Below are 17,418 nucleotides of genomic sequence, written 5' to 3'. Positions count from 1 at the left end.
CTGATTTCATATATCTACACTCTGTATTACATTATTTTTAATGAAGTGCACTGAGCTGTAATTAAACATGTATGTTTCATCACACATAAAAACATCATGCAGCCAGATGTAATCCTGCTAACCAAGTTTTCATCATTGTGGGACCATTGAGACTGACTTTAATGTTTCCTCTTAGATTTAGATATAGGTTTTGTAGATTCATAAATAAATCATGTTAATGATAGACATTTATTTAAAGTTGTTTTCACATATATATCAAACTAGCTCTAATGTAATGTTCCTATCTAATTAATTAATCAATCTGATTAATCAAGCATGAATTTAGCCCATATATTTGATGCAGCAGGACATTTCCTACAGTTTTATGATGACAGGAGTCTCTTACATTTACTCTGGCAGACAGTTTCAGTTCAGTCTTGCCAAAAATCATCTGCATTCTTTATTTATAATCGTGGGGTCCAAAAGTCTGAGACAACTTTTGAAGTGTCTTGTAAACGTGGTTATAATTAGAAAACAATGTAGGTTTCTGAGGGTTAATGAACATGTAAGAAGTCAAATTCTAAGTAAAGAGGAGCTCTCATTCTTCTGACCGTGCTTTGGATAAAACCAAAGGCATTATAAAGTAAAAAAGCTGAGCACTGGGACGTCACTAGAAATTCAGAAGACACTTTCAAATCATGCTGGGAGAACATTGTGTGATCAGGTTTTACAAAAAACTTGTGGAGTCCGTGCCTGCTCGAGTGCACGCTGTCTGAAAGCAAAAGGGGGGACATACCAAATACTAAGATGTTAATGGTTTCAAAGAATCAGGCAACATTTTAAGATGATTTGTACTGAAAATGAACTGAATCAAATGTCAAAAAGAGGCCTTAAGTTGTGTGGTCTCAGACTTTTGGACCCCATTGTGTATATTTCATGATCGGGGATTGTAAGGTCTCTTCCTCACATGAATTTGCCAGGTTCTTTATTAAAGCCTCAAGAGTTGATACAAGTTTAGCGGCTGCACTGTGTGGAAGATCAAGGTCATGTCCACTTGTGATTCAAATGAAAAAAACAACAAACAAACAAAAAAAAACAACAAAACAAAACAAAAAAAAACAACAAAACAGTGACATTTCTAGGACAGACGTCCAAATGCTTAAGATTAAAAAAAAAAAATGCCAAAAATGCTGTGATTTAAAGGCACCTTCAGCTGAATAAGAATGCAAATGTTCCATAGTTCCCATCCATGAATACTAATGCTTCATTTAGGCTCTTTGCATTGAAATCATATGTGGACGGGACCCCCGCGGTCTCCAGGGTAACGGGAGTCCCTCTCAGGCATCCAGTGTGTTTAACTAGTCTGGCTGGATTAATTATAGCCGGCGGAGGAGGAGGAGGAAGCAGCAGTTAGGAGATCTACTTTATGATCGGCGTGTGATCTCAGTGTCATAAGGAGCGAGCCTACGTGGCATATGTTGAAATTTGTTTGAAAATGTTATTTTGGAAGCTTTTTTCTTTTTCTCTTAAACAAGTCAGAAGAAGCATTTTCCTGACTTTCAAACTTTTCTCTTTTTTTTTTTTCTTTTTTTTCTTTTCTTTTAAATCCACGTCAATTAGCCTAAGTGATAGGTTCCTTGGGCTCGGTTGCTTCCTAACAGTGTGCCAGCCCATAAAACCTTAAAAACCCTGCGGGAGCCGGAGCGACGTCACGCAGGGGGCGTCAGTGCGCGAGCTTCACCAGCTCCTCATCGTCACGCGCACACGCGCACACGCACTGAGGGTTTTATGTGTGCTGGGAGCAGGGGCAGAGTTTGGTCCGACTCACGGAGCGCGTATCTACATGTGGACTGTCGCTCTGCCCGGGGAGCCAGAGGAGAGGATGAGGAGGGAGGAGGGCAACAGAGCCGCTTTTCTTCCCCTGTGAGATATACGATGATGAGTTCAGGAGCGTTTCTGAGGGCAACGTTAACGGTTCACACGGAAGAAATGTCCACAGCTGCGAGTCCGACCATCCCCTCCTCGCTGCTGACATCGGACCAACTCACAGTGCTCGCTGCGTCCTGTAAGTAAACACCCCGTAACTACAGAAAAAAGATTTTTTTTTTTTTTCCACACATCCTTTAAAATTTGAAGTGATTTGAGTCACATGATATCCAACAGATGTTTGCTTGTCTGCACGCTGAGAAGGATTTTGCACTGAAAGGGGCACGATGTAGCTTTATAGAAGAAACTCAAACTCTGAAATTTCATATTTACAATATTAATGAGTAATATTACAAACTCATACATTTTTCCCCCATAACTTAATACACAAGCTGCTCTCAAGTCTGCCACACAGAAACAAAGTTTAAAAAAAAAAACAGTGTTGTCCTCTAATGTCAGTTTTGTTCATTCAGTTTGTTCAGACATAAAAACATAATTAAAAAAAAAAATCTTTAATTCTGTTTAAAAATGTCCTCCCTAAAACTACATACTGCTCCTTTAAACCAGCCACATTGCAGCATTTTCTGTGTTTTTTTCCGCCCTCAAGTTCCACATGTGGTGAGAGCAGACAGCAGCTAATTTGATTGTCACAAGCTCTAATCAGAGTGATGACAGAATAAGTCTATCAGGTCCATTATTTTCTGGCTGTCATTGTTTCTGATAGACAGGCGAGGTGAAAGAGAGAGATTACACCTTCAAAGTTGAGCAGACAGGCTGTCAATCAAGAGTCCTCAAAGCGAATCCGCTCGACTAAACTTTAAGAATCCACCGATTCAGAGCGGTGAAAAGTGCTCCGAGACGCCGTGCTTTCACAAACGGGGCAAGGTGTTTTTTTTGTTTTTTTTTTTGACGTGATTGTGACTCAGCGTCTGTTCGGCTGTGATTAACAAACAGTTCCTCCTTCTTCTTCCCCTCTCCTGCAGTTTCTTCCCTGGTATTCTTCGGGGTGATCCTGGTGCTGCTGTGCATTATTTACCGCAAGGATCCTCAGTGTTGCAAACCGCGCTCCTATCAGGGGCCACATGCAGATATGGTAAGCCCGTAGACAGAGAGAGAGAAAACAAAAGGGAGAAAGTGGCTTTTGTGCTGAGTTTTCCTTTTTTAAAAGTGACCTGCGTGTTAACTTGTTGAGATCACGCTGAGACGGAGAGAAGTGTCGGATTCAATTTGCATGGCTGTGGGAAAAGAACTTGAATAAACTTGATATGATCATTGTCGGGGGGAAATGGATTTGCCTCAGTTAAATTAGCTGCCCTCCGGAGATAACGCCACAGCCCCTCTAATGGAAATGGACAAAATTAGCACTTAACATGATGCTGGTTCAGCAGCCAGTGTAACGAAATCATTACAAATCAGATCCCGTTTCTAACGACAACAGCTTAATCTTTTGACATTTTGTATCATTACACGTGTCTCCCCATCGACCAAAGATAACTGTGCTGCTGAGGTGAAAATAAGGAAACGTAAACACACCGCTGCTGTGGCGACCGGTCGCTGGTCGCCCCTTCTCTCTCTTTGCTTCCTCTTCCTGACTCGTTTCTCACCTCCATGAGTCCCGGGGGGAAGTTTGAGTGTTATCTTCAGATTGCAGAGGCACAACTCATACCGACCCCCCCGCCTCAACAGACAGGAAGTTCTGTTCAGCTGTGGTTTTAACGGAGAAGCCCTGCGCTGTCCCAGTTAAGGAACTAACAGAGCGTTTCACTGGTACAAGCTGGTGCAAGCTGACCTTGAGTTACAGCTGTGTATCCATACACGGTGTGACGGATAAGATAACACCGGCTGTGTGTGGTGTGAATGCGAATGAATTGAGTCTTCACAAATGTTATACAGTTTTCAGATGTTCAAATATAACATGATTAATAGAAAAAAGGGCTTTTTATTACAAGGGGACAGAAAGTGAAGTCATTCCACACAAACACTCACTCATTGTGCTCCTGTGGAACATTTCATGTCTTCAACTTCATAGTCACATACCTTTCCCTGCTTCAGTTTGCACCATGAATAGTGGGCCGACCCCACTGTGGGTGTTGGGGACACAAGGGGGACAATGGATCTCCTTTAGGTTTGCTGTGGTGAAAAAGGCACGCTGCCGCCGGGGTCCTCCCCCGACTTCAACACTGATTTTACACGGTTGTGCTTTTTCACACTGGCTGAATCAATGGCAGGAGACAAAAGGACAAGTCTCCTTTTTTTCCTCTCTTCCTAAGGAGTTTTTTTTTTTCTTTTTGGGACTCTTAAAAGTACAAACCAGCGAGGGAAAGTGACCTTTGACATCACCTTTTTGGACTCGTCTCTCTCTCTCCCTGAGATGATGTGAGGGTTATGGCAAAGGTCGCCGGAGTGCGTCACTCTCAGTGTAAGTGATGTCATTGTTTAAGCGGCCTGGGAAAATGATAAATCTGATATTTCGATACGTCTCAGTGTGAGCTCTGACTTTTGTTGCCTTTTGGTCCGAGGAGACCTCCTCAGTAAATGTGGTCCGGAGATCTGCTATCTTTGTGCCGGATTTGAATCTCACTCAGGCAGCAAATTGACTTTGTCGTAATACTTTCCAGGATGACATACGAGGCCTTAATGTGTATTGGAGTGTGCTCGTTAAGAGGTACCTGCTGCACTTACAAGGGGGAATAGAGAGACGCTGAAAAGGCCACACTGTGTGGTTGTTGCCTAGGGACCCTGATGACACAGTAGGACATCACATTGTTCTCCACACAAAGGAGACTCATTTAGACCCGAGGCAATTACCTAGCTTTCCTGGCGGCCCTTTTTTTTTTCCAGGATTCCTTAACCTCATACAGTGAGAGTCTGACAGGTCTTGTTTTACAGGGGGGTGGGACAGGGAGGAGGCACGGAAATCAGAGGGTGTTCGTCTTATTGATCTGATAATTTATGGTATTGCTAAACCACCCAGTGTCCACAGCGATTAAACAAGGCATGAAAATTGGTCAATTGGGCTGAAACGAGTGGATTTCTGACTAATTGCTGTATTAGACAGAGCGACAAGGAGCCACCATGTAGAACATGTAATTAAAACATAAATGGACGAGTACGAACAGTTTAATTAAAGATTAATTAAACACATTGAAGGACACCAAACTCAACTGAAGTCTTCCACAAAACGACAAGAAGCACCAACAACAGGCAGCATACACACGAAACATGCTGTCTGTTAACTCTGACACCCTCAGACTACCTTTAAGAAATTGTGCAATTTTAAGAGTTGTAGCATGAGGACAGATATAGCAAACTTTGTGAAACCGCTGTGGCAAATTCAAAAACGTTCGTGCCCTTGTAAATTCTGCATTAGATGCAACACATTGAGTCATTTTTTTTCCATGTACAAAGAGTCAGTTTGTTGCAGCATCACTGTACTGGAATTTAGCAACTGTTTTAAAATTGTTTCTACTGATTTTGCCATTTGAACTGAACATGACAAACTTTGCAAAAACAGTGAAAAGTAACCAGTGTGTTCCCAGATTCACTTGAAAAACTGTGGGAGGTGCTGAGTGAGAAAACAACTTTCAAACTTTGAAATATTGCCAGTGTAATACATGAAGTCATATCTGTCTTTGTATGAAAAACATTATGTTCGTGCACCCAGTGATGTTCGTGCAAACAGGGTCTGAGGCACACTTTGTGACAGCCGTTACTGTTTGTTTCACAGGATGCTCCTCCTCAGTACTACAGCAGCAGGCAGACCCTGGTGGGGTCTTCGTGTCCCGAGCAGACTCAGATCCTGGATGACAACAACATTCAGGTAAGAGAGCCCATCGGTGCGCCGGCACCATCAAAACATCACTGAAAGACACACTCTCAATCCCCTCTTGCAACACAACCTAACATCACACACATCAGGGTTCAAAGTGGGTCTCAGTGACATGGTATATTTGGACCATTATCCATGAATTGTTAGCACATAAAAGCTTCTGTTTCCTGTCCCTCATGACTGCCACTCTGTGTTCGGTCCTCAGCAGGCGGGTCAGCTGTTCTACATTGGCCTGCCCTCCAGCTACAGCCTGCCCACACTGGAGGCCCCCCTGCCAAGGCTCCCCTCCTACGAGAGCGTCCGAAAGAAGGACCGCCAGAGGCAGATCCACATGATGATTGCAGACCGCTTCGGTCTCAATGGACCCATTGTGACTGAGGTAGGTTAATTTAGGGATTAGGACTGCGATACAGTCACAAATGCTCTCACAACGAAGTGTTTCAGGTGCTGTTGTAAAGTCTGGCAATAGTGAAGATATTTCACTCCAGTTTTCAAAGGATGCTCTGTTGTTTCACAATGAAAAGAGATGATAACAAGTATTACGACCAAGCTGTCATGCAATATTGTAACAAGAGCTCGCTCACAGATTAGACTGAAGTAAACAAGATGCACTATCGGCTCATCTGGCGCTCACAGTGGATTTGTGCTGGCAGTCGCGTTTCAAGGTTTCACTGTGTTGATCTTTCGCTGAGCTTTTGACTCCCACAAACGCTTGAGCAAACAAGGTAATGAGAAAAAGGCACATCAAACATAATTAAAGCCTGCATCCTGAGCGCAAACAGTGTGCGGGAATGCAGCTTTGTGCTCCTGTCTTCTACTGTTTTTCCTCTTCTTTGACCTCCCATTTTTTACCCTAATTAAACAGTCGCTAGCATGACTGCCCATCTCTAACACACACACACACACAAAGAGAGCACATTCACACACGTTACTCTCCAGACAACCCATCACTAGTCACTGAGAAGTCGCCCTCCCCCTCTTTTAGACATGCCAGAGTTCAAATGATGGCCCCTTAATTTACCCCTGTCTGTCCCGTGTCCAGAGGCAGGATGGTAGTAAAACTTTGCAGTGTGTGTGTGTGTGTGTGTGTGTGTGTGGATCAGACAGAGGGCAGGGTTCTAGGGTGGCTCTTGTCGCCCGAGGGTCCCCAAGCAATTAAAAGATAAGAAGGTTCAGTCAGGCACTGTGAATCTGCCCATTGTGATCAGGGAGATAATGCATTGGGAAAAATATGTTCCGGGGCGTCCGCCGTGGAGACAAATTCATTGTTCATGTCAATACAAACATATTCCCTTATTTTCAGGGAGAGATATCAAACCTCAGGACGCTTCTCAAACAACACTCATCCTACCAGAATAACTTTCTGCCGTCCGTTTGGTGCTTTCATTTTCCTTAAAATGAAAAAGAAATTTCCTTTTTGATTAATTATGAAACAGTCTCAGTTTAATACTGCTGCCACAGTATGACATATTAAAATGAGGCCAGTCATTACAGTTATTCTTAATGCCTGTCACCGGGTGCAGATTCTTACTTTAATATATCTTTTTATGGAGTGTTGAGGAACGATTGAGGAGTCTCACAGCTTGAAGAGTGAAGCTGCTCTGTAGTCAGGTGGGATGGGACTAGAACGAGGTCTACGCTGTTTCAACTTTATCATATCATAGCCACTAGTAGATATGTTTAACGTCATTGCTATGTATCCTGTATAGTAATAACGTGTTATAAATCAAACATTCACTGTTTTTTAGCTCTCTTTTGGTCTCCTCCACCTCTTGAGGAAACTTGAATGCCTCCACAAAGGCTCAACAGTCTCCTTTAATCCAATCAAATCAATCAATATCAAACTCAACAGCCCTGTATCACCCATACCTGCTCAATGCTATGGCTAATGTCCTCTGTAATTTTTTCTGGGAATTTAGGTGTTTTAGTGACTAGATGTGTGTTTTCTTTCTGCATCAATAAGTATGTTTTACAGGCTGTTTTCCAGTATTTGTATACATCAGACTGGTGTGTTTTCAACTTGTTTTAAACATCTGTCTCGTTCAGCCTCCTCCAACGTATGAAGAGACTATCCGCCAGTCTGTGGAGCTGCCCTACACCATCCTCTCGTCCAGTCTGGACTTCCCCTTTCCTCCTCAGAGTGTCTACACGAACACAGCAGTGGCCAACACACCTCATCCCGTCAGCTCTGACACCAACAGCACCGCCCTTCCTGTGTGACTCTGGCCAAGTGATCCAGCTGCCAGATGAGAGGGGACATCTGATAGCCTCATATGGATGGAGGGAGTTTGAACGTCGAAGACTGGCTCCTTCATACTTCACACGAGCCGATTCAAATACCTCAAGACTGAGTTTACGTTGAGAGACCCCTGATAATGGAGCAAACCAAAGACAACCTTTGGCTTTGCAGATGTGAATGTTATAAAAACACTCAATGTGCTGATGAATTTCAGAAAAAAAATAACTGGATATAAACATTCTCTGAGGTGGCTGGTACATCTTCAAGACTACAGGACTAACTCATGCCAAGAAGAGATCCACTATTTACATTGGTGATTATATTATATGTCAACACTTGCCTCCGCTGTGGTTATTAAGCTGTTCTTGAGCCAGAGGCCTCACTGTTTGCTTAGGAAGGTTATCATAGACGGGTTTGATGTTGTCAAGGATGTTCCCGTAGACTGCTGAATCTGTGCCATACTGCTCCAGCATGTGGTTCAGCCTGCGAGAGGGAGAATTTATAAAGGTGCTAATGAGAGTGCCTTCCACGAAGTTATAATAAGAAAAGAATATCACAACTTTACTGTATGATTTCTCACTTTTGTATCAAACATTTGATCCTTTTCTACATGTGGTATCTGTTATATTGTCCTCCACATGGCTTCAGAGCGAAGCCAGGCGAATGAGAAATTACAACAACAGAGAGTTTCTTGTCACGACCTGTTTTGTTTGTCTTCGTGCACACATGCCAAACGTTTGTCCTGCACATAGTGGTGTGCTTTATTTATTGAAGAACGATGAGCGACTCCTCATTATTTCTCATGTGAAACCAGCTGTAATAAACATTTTATTGTTTTTGTTGATGGACTATTGTAATTATGTAACAGTGGTATATTGTGAATATTAACAAAAAAGGCATAAATATCAGTAGTTAGAAACAACAAGTGATGCTGACCACTGACTGTGGTATTTGTCATATTCCCTCAGCTATACGGCACATCCGTTATGCGTGGGTGTGTGAAAGACTCTTGGAAAATTCCAAAGAATTCTTCCTCTTCTTCCAAATGAATCTGCTGAGAAATACCTGGAGTGTTCACCCACATCCAGGCAAAGAGAGGAGCAGGTGCTGAGCCGAAAATGAGCAAAACACGATACAAAAACGACAGCTCGCACACTGCAGGGCTCCAACAGGCAAATTATTTAATGCACCAAGAGAAAAACATCATTTAACACTCTTGAATGTTGAACTATAGACATTATAAGGAATTGAGAGTAAGGAATGCTATATAAACACAATGTGTATCAGATTTCAGAAGGTAAAGAAAAGCTGTTGTTGGCAGCAGGTATTTCATAATGGATCATATGACTGCGTTTACTGTTGAGCGTGAAAGGAGAGATCCACAGACCTCAGCCGTCCCGTCTGACTGAAGGAGACAGAGACATCACTGTTTGTGAATAAAACACGAGTCTCGTATTAGCTCACAAGCTGCCTTGACCTTATCCTCTCTGACGTCATTATCTAAAAAAAGAAGTTACCTTTGGATTTTTGGAGGAGTTCAAATGTTTTATTACCTTATGTCAGAATCCTAATACATTAAGTTTTATGTGTTTGACTTGATGATCTGAGATACGGAACTATTTCAATTACAACCTGACCTTTAACAAGAAATAAGCAGCAAACCTTAAGAAATGTGTCACTGATGTTTCTCACATAAAGTCAGTGATCCAGAAGGGGGCAGCAACTCCAGCCTACCGTGAATGTGAATCAGGTTTAAATTCAAAACACTATCATCAGTTCTCGTCTCTCTGAAGTCCTGCATTGAAAACATTACGTACTATTACACCTTAAGAGCACAAGAAGCCTCCTTTTTGTAGGAATCGGCTGCTGGAGAGGATGTGGGGAACAAGGAGCGAACAACACACACGTACTGTGTAGGAGTCTGCAGCCTTTATCACCAAACCCAGTTTCCCTTCAGACGCTTCCTCATTCTTGTGTGTGTCTTTAGTCATTTTTTGTCAATTATTAATTTAACTGTGTCAAAAGAATGAATAAATGTGCACTGGACAACATAATGTACTAAAGGCATCAGGAGCAGCAGACTGTCCTTTTAGTAATATTCTTTTTTTTTTATGACATTATAGGATTATTATTATGGGTCTGCATTTAATGAACATGACCTGCATTTAAGTAATAAGAATTTTAATGTTATATATGGTTGAAGTAGACCTCATTTTACCTTCATGTGCTTTCAGGGCAGGTCACAGTGCATTACATTTCATAGGCTTATCATATGTTTTGTTAAGTTAAGTTCTTAGTTACTTTCCAGCCAGATTCTTCTGTGGATGAGGTTTTCTCTTTAAAGGAGCACTGTGTTATTTTGCAGAGGAGAGGTTTTTGGAAATGTTTTATATTTACAATAACAATGAGGTAATAATACAAACTTTAAAACGTAATTTTTTTCCATAACTGAGTAAACAAGGGGTTCTCAGAGGAAAATAAGCACATTTAAATATGTCAGCATCCCTTAAGCGTCACACCGACCTTACAAACATGGCGGCGCGCTCCGTCCGCTGACGAATCTCTGTCGTCACCGACGAAGAAAACCGAAGCTGCCCGAGCTGCCGAGCGTCAGTCTGGTATGTAAACAAGGTCAGACACTGCAGCACACAGACTGAAGACTTTCTGCACCGGGCGGCCGCTCGCTTCAAACGCAAGAGGAGAAGAAGAAAAACGTGAGACCCAGACGTCTGAGGAGAGAGGTAAGCTGTGCGTCACGACCAGAAGCCGCTTCGTGTTGTTTGTGTTGTCGGGCAGGACGCACTGCAGGGGGGGACGTGACATGACCAACGCGAACCTGTCAAAAATGTCATTCTGTTCCATGCACGTACATCAGCTCGCAGCGTCTGGAAGGAGTCGCCCTGCATCTTTAATCCGGGGTTTTGCCGCAAAGTCACACGCGCAGGTGTGTGTTTACCTCCTGCGCAGTCATCAGCTGGCCTGTAACTGGGTCGCTCTCACGCTGCACAAAACTGCCTGGTCATGTTTTCCCACGACAATGAGGAACCTGTCTGAGCGAGCGTTTGATTATTTTTTTAAGACGCTTTCTAGCACGTTTCCTGTCTTAATGCCTCAGATGTGATTTGATTTAATATTCTAGCCTTCAGTTTTTGTGAGGAGCCTGAGGTCAGAATAAACCTCGCTGCTGCAGGTCGACTGAGCTGATGTGCGCCATTTTTTATGCATTGTCCTGAATAACTTCCATCAAACCCGTGCCAGGAGTTCATATGTTATGTCTTTTATTATTTTGTTGAAAATTAAACTGAGGTGACAACTGACGTGCGAGTGCGGATTAATTCGTCATCATCCTCATCACTGGGTTGGCATGAAAACCTGCTGAGGCTTGTGGCCCCAAGGCGCCTCTGTGCCAACCAGACGCAGGCTGAGGCTCCTGTATTTGTTCTGCAGAGGAGAATGGAGGGGAAGCGAGAGAGAGAGAGAGAGAGAGAGAGAGAGAGAGAGAGAGAGAAGGGTAAAAAAAGAGTAAATGAGCAAGGGAGACAGAAAAAGAGAGAGCAGGAGAGTAACCCAGACAGCAGCTGAGTAATTATCAGTGTCCCTGGAAGTGTGCGGTGCCGGTCACGTTCCAGGCCGCCTGCCTTCCACTGCTCAACTCCTCTCAGGCTAATGATTGCTCTGATGCAGGCTACTGAATTAAAACCTCCACGTCTCACCAGGGGGACAATTTAATCTCCGGTGGGACAGATATTAACAACACGCAGCCCGTGATAAGCTGTTGTGATCACACTCTGGTGTTGTGTTTTTGTTTTTTTGTATTTTTTTTTTCTGGAGGGCCCTGTGGACTTTCCATCACGAGTTTAATGATTTACATGACACACTGGTGTTTTGGCAGTAAACATCAGAGGTGTCCCAGTTAACAGGGCGACTGAAGGCCAGTAGGACGATGAGACTAAAAACAAATATGCATCTGGAATAAGATTACCTTTTAATGCTTGGTGAGTTATTAAATAACAGTAGTAAAGTGCACTTGGTCATAAATATGTATATATGACCTGTGACATCCTACAGAGCTTTTAAAGCTGCTAACATGAACAAATAACGGAGTTTTGGCAGGTGGATCATCATCATGCAGTTTTTCTACACTAACACATATTTCTGTTATTCACTGCAGGACCCTGTTAACCACCAGCCAAGATGATGCAGTGTTTTCACTTCATGGTGGAGCCGGCCAAAACCTTAACGGCCAAGATAAAGGTATCATGTTTCCCTGCAGGATCGAGTGTGTTTAATGTACAAACCTGTTTTTTTTTTTTTTTTCATACTGCAGAAGGCAGTTGACATGACAACATCTTTTAGTGTACCGTGTGACTGCACTCCTCACTCCTCTCCTGGTTTAATGTAACAACAGAGAGCGGCTGTGTGTGCGGAGGGTTGTCGGGGAGATTAATCGAGGCGGGCCGGAGGAGTCTGGCAGGGAGGGGTGTCTTTGCTTTCTGCTGACAGGAACAGAGCCGCGATGTGCATGTTGATCAGGCCGAGTGACCAGCTCCTTTCTAGTCTGACCTTATCGCTCTGTTGTAAGGCTGCATTAATGCCCTTCAAACTTCACCTTTTTTTATCAATGAGAGCTCTTCTCTTTGTCTATGAAAGCCTGTTTCCACCAGTGTGATCAAAAAGAGGTCCTGCAAGTCGTTTTAATGGGAGACTTTGTTGAGAAGTGACTGAGTGTCTCATAATGATGAGTTAGTATCTCAGATAATTACACAGTGTCTCAACATGAGTCAGTGTTTAAAAACAATGAGCAACCGATGACCTACTTATCTTGGAATAATAACTCAAAGAAGACTTTCTCAAAAGAAAGTTTGTTGTTATTTTTAGGCGCTCATTCAGCACTTTTGAGATTTTAAGTCCTTATTTCAACACAAGTAATTATTTTTAGGACACTTGTCATTATTATGAGACACTCATTTGTTATTTTGAGATAGTAAGTTCTTTGTTTATGATACTAAGTCATTATTCTGAGATAATAAGTCATTGTTTTGAGAAAGGAAGTTGGAATTTTAAGAAACCAAATCTTTTGTTTGAGATACTAACTCATTATTTACAAATTCTGTGTCATTATCCTGAAATACCAAGTCATCATTTCGAGACAAGTGTGTAATTTCTTGAGAATTATTTTGCCATGCTTAGTAAATTTTGAGATACTAACTTGTTATTTTGAGATGCTAAGTCATTATTTGGCATAGAATGGCATACAGGATCTTTGTTTCAGTCCTGTTGGCAGCAGTGGGCTTCCATACATTCCTGAACAGTTTCCTCTGATCTTGAATTCAGGAATCTCACAAGAGAGCGCAGAGGGAGAAGAGGGAGCCTCTGGATGAGGATCAGCTGTTTCTAATGGACCTGGCTCGAGATCTCAGCCGAGTGTGCCAGGTAACATCCCACTCATCCAAACAGAAACGGTTTTGGCCATGGATGTTTCAAAACATCTCTTTTCTTTGTCCTAATAACAAATGGAGGGCCGGGAGACCACACTGGTTTGTCTCTGCCTCTATAACCAGCCCCAGCTTATTGTCTGCTTTGCCTCTGCAGAGGTCTACAGTCTTGGAGAACATCTGGAAGCTGGATGACACCTGGCCCACCTCTCTCTGCAGGACCTTCATCCTGCAGTGGGCCTCCATGTTGGAGAGCAAGGTACTTATCTGAGAGTATCATCTGTTTCCAGAGGAGCGTATACAGACCTAATATGAGGATACTTACTCAAGTTGTAGAGGTCTTGATCACTAACGGTGTGTGTGTGTGTCTGTGTGCAGAAGAGGCCCATGCAGACGGATGGCTGGCCCGAGATGGATGAGGTCAAACATCCTGATATGATCAACGAGCAGGACCTGCTGGAGGCCAAAGCTGTGATCCTCAACTGGATCAAGGACCTGAGAGCTCAGCCTGAGGTGGGAAATGTGCAGATAACACTTCCTGTGCAGCTGACTCCTTTAAACGCAGGCATATGTGCTCAATATACGTGTTTTATTCACACTGATCATCCTGCAGCAAAGCGTGTGGCCTGGGGAGCCTGTTGCAAAGGTCCTGGACGACCTGCAGTCAGCCTGGCGCTGGGGCCGAGCACCCAATCTGCTGACAGCCATGGAGCTGGTTATGTGGACTTTGATAGTGCAGCGCCCAGATAAGGTAGGAGTCCATGAAATAGTTCATATAGCATTCTCACATCCTGCGGTTTGTGTGTCTGCAGTGCAGGTGTAACACAAGTGTGTTTGGTGTGACCGTGCAGGACACCATACCGCAGCAGTGGCTCATGTGGAAGCAGAAGACTCAGAAGATCGGTTTGTAAATCAGTGCTGAATCGAATTGTATTTTCTCACGAATCTGGAGACTTTTACCTCCTTATGACGCTGTAATTATCTTCTTACAGGTGCCATATCCTACATTCCTCAACCAGGTGAGTAAGTACATCAGTACCCATACTGAAAACCAGACGAGTCCCCTGCACAAACACAACCAGCTTCACTTGGTTTGAGTTACATTCTGACAGCTTATATATATATATATATATATATATATATATATATATATATATATATATATATATATATATATATATATATATATATATATATATATATATATATATATATATATCATTTAAATGGCATCAGGCATCAGGCCAAGTTTTCGGACTCCCCAAATTTTTACTGATGGAAGATTTTTGTCCGGCAAGCATCCATTCCAGATCAGAGATCACATGAATCTAAATCAATCTGATATCAACATATGAACTTTGCACAGAAAAATCCCATAATGTCCTAAAGAAGTCACACTAGATTATTATATTTGGGCATGTGTATCACATAAACGGTGCTTTCTTTAGGACATGATGTGTGTTTGTCTGTGTATACACTGGTTAATTGTCAGAGGTGTCAAAAGTATGCACATTCATTACTAAGTTAAAGTCCAGACTCTGCTAATAGCACAAGTACCTGACAACTCAGTGCAAAGCTAACTAAACCTCACATCATATTAAAATAATTCAAAGACTATTAAACTAGCAGCCCCTTAGAGGGAAATGGCAACATCCCGCGACCCTCACGGATAAGCCGAAACGAAACGAAACGAAACGAAACGAAACGAAACGAAACGAAACGAAACGAAACGAAACGAAACGAAACGATTATTAAACTTCAAGATCGAGTAAGTAGGATTCCATTTGAATCAGCAGCCCCAGACTGCTCCTAAAACACAGTTTGGTAAGGTGTCACGAGCACAGCAAAATAAGAAAATCCAGGGAGAGAGCTGCAGATATGACATGTTAACATACTCTTATGTGTGTAGCTCTACAGTCGCCTTGTTGTTCACATGGATGTTTGCGTCAATGCATTGGTTAAATTTTTGGGAGCTTTCAGTGCAGAGAAAAACATTTGCATCATTACAGTGCCTTATGTAATGCCCTCTGAAAAATGGTGCACAGCTCTCTGATTCTGTAACATCAGCTGTCTGTGTCTCTCTTTTTCTTGGCAGTGTGGGACTGGATCTCAGATGCTGCAGGTACAGCATTCTCTTAATTAAATTAACAGTCAGTATGATTTACTGACCCCGTGTGGTGATTTGAACCTCTCGGCGTTTCCTTCTCTAGTGGAGGTGACTCTGGATCTGGACACAGCCAACCCTGACCTGCTCATCACTGAAGAGAAGAAGATGCGCTGTGGCTTCGAGAGGAAGGACGTTCCCAACTACCACCAGCGTTTCGACGGCTGGTGGTGCGCCACCGCCGTGGAGGGCTTCAGCTCCAGCCGCCACTACTGGGAGGTGGAGGTGGGCGAGCGGGACTGGAGGCTGGGCGTGGCCAAAGAGGTGGCCCTGAGGAAAGGCTTCAAGTCCCTGAACACGAATACGGGTTACCTGACCCTGCGACTGGAGAGGGGCACTGAGCTGAAGGCGCTGACGGTGCCCTTCACCTCCCTGCCGCCCGGCCTCATCCCCCGCAAGGTGGGCATCTACCTCGACTATGACCGTGGCCAGCTGTCCTTCTATGACGTGGACAAACACTGCCACATTTACACCTACAACGAGAGCTTTGACGAGAAGCTCTTCCCCTTGTTTGGCACAGTGGAGATCGTCAAGGATCTGGTGATCAAGTCTCCGGCGGCTAAGACCCAGTGTCTCTGCCCCTCACCCTGCTTCTGGGGTTGAGTCTCCTTCTGCCAGCTCTTCCTTTACAATCCAGTAGATATCATTATAAAGTCTAACAATCAGGTTATATAATAATCACTGGAATGAATCAGAGATCCTGATCTAAAACACCATCATTGTGCTATTGAATAGCTCCACTAAGTGACCACGCTCTATGCTGCTGCTGCTTTACTGTGATCGTTGCATCCTCTCCCTCACTATAGAGCTCCCACGCTGCTCTTCGCTCACACACATGATGTATTTTCATATATTTGAAAGGAAACCTGTAGTATTAATGTAATGTACCGTGCAATACTAACCCTGCATTAAGAATGCATTTCTGTGCATACTGAATAAACCAAATCCATGTCTTACCTCTTGGTCTGTTTATTAGCGCAACCACTCCACAGCATACACAGAAGAGGAGTTTGAAGAGGAGGGGTGAAGTGTATGGTACATGGTTAATACACAGAGACAGATTTTATATAGCTGGATTAAGCAGGCATGCACAGGTGGCCAGTCTGAGGCTCATCATCTCCAGGGGGCCTGAAAGCTCTAGTTTGTCTTTACTATTTTGTGTTAAATTTAGTAAAATTATTTATGGCATACTAAAGTAACACAGACATAATAAGGAAGTTAAGGTGCACTCTACTATCTTGACAGTTCAGTTACATGTTTCACTGTTGCATATGTGAGTACACTTACTCAAGTACTGTATAGGTGTATATTTGAAGATATAATCAATAAATGATGATGTGTTATTATAGGGTTGGTAAGATGACATAAAACAGCATTGATCCCTCGGGGGAATTCACAAACCATGCAGCAGATTCTAATGAATCAGCCCCATTCTTCACAGCTGCAACCCTGAGGTGATGTACACATGAACTCACTGATAATATGCAATATGCAATATATAATGCAATATACATTCATCTGAAATGGACTCATTTGCATGATAAATATGTTTTACTTTTTGTACTTAATATATACCATAACTTGATGCTGGTATTTCAACACCTGTTATTACTATTTTTACTCAAGTGACAGATCTGAGCACACACGAGGGCGCACGCGCACACGCGTAAACACGCGCACGCACAAAGGAGAGCGCACCTGAAAGGCATGCACCAGATGGACCAATCAGAGAGCTCTAACAGTGTCACAAAACAAAATAATGAAACAATATATAAAGTAACGTAATAATAAATAGTAACAACAAAAAAGAAAATAACTTATTAATAACACAATTACGTGACATATT

At 42.9% G+C, this 17,418-nt stretch overlaps 2 protein-coding genes across 3 annotated transcripts; both read left to right on the top strand.

Moving 5' to 3' along the window:
* The first annotated feature begins 1,640 nt into the window (after positions 1 to 1,640).
* On the top strand, positions 1,641 to 8,815 carry si:ch73-364h19.1. Of its 2 annotated transcripts, none has more exons than XM_037090177.1 (5): positions 1,641 to 2,044; positions 2,889 to 2,998; positions 5,633 to 5,725; positions 5,940 to 6,113; positions 7,781 to 8,815. In XM_037090177.1, exons 1-5 carry the CDS (start codon positions 1,768 to 1,770, stop codon positions 7,952 to 7,954), a joined length of 828 nt encoding a protein of 275 aa, XP_036946072.1. In that variant the 5' UTR covers positions 1,641 to 1,767; the 3' UTR covers positions 7,955 to 8,815. The 2 variants fall into 2 exon arrangements, with proteins under 2 accessions (XP_036946072.1, XP_036946073.1); XM_037090178.1 differs by having other exon boundaries at positions 1,646 to 2,044; positions 5,943 to 6,113.
* Positions 8,816 to 10,557: 1,742 nt separating this feature from the next.
* On the top strand, positions 10,558 to 16,528 carry si:ch211-120g10.1 (butyrophilin subfamily 3 member A3). Its single transcript, XM_037090315.1, has 10 exons — positions 10,558 to 10,714; positions 12,145 to 12,227; positions 13,308 to 13,406; positions 13,566 to 13,667; positions 13,787 to 13,921; positions 14,022 to 14,159; positions 14,260 to 14,311; positions 14,401 to 14,427; positions 15,504 to 15,530; positions 15,619 to 16,528. Exons 2-10 carry the CDS (start codon positions 12,168 to 12,170, stop codon positions 16,173 to 16,175), a joined length of 1,197 nt encoding a protein of 398 aa, XP_036946210.1. The 5' UTR covers positions 10,558 to 10,714; positions 12,145 to 12,167; the 3' UTR covers positions 16,176 to 16,528.
* Positions 16,529 to 17,418: the final 890 nt, after the last annotated feature.

Source organism: Acanthopagrus latus, chromosome 23, assembly GCF_904848185.1.
Source record: "Acanthopagrus latus isolate v.2019 chromosome 23, fAcaLat1.1, whole genome shotgun sequence".
Taxonomy (NCBI): domain Eukaryota; kingdom Metazoa; phylum Chordata; class Actinopteri; order Spariformes; family Sparidae; genus Acanthopagrus; species Acanthopagrus latus.
This window is presented reverse-complemented; position numbering and strand designations above follow the sequence as displayed.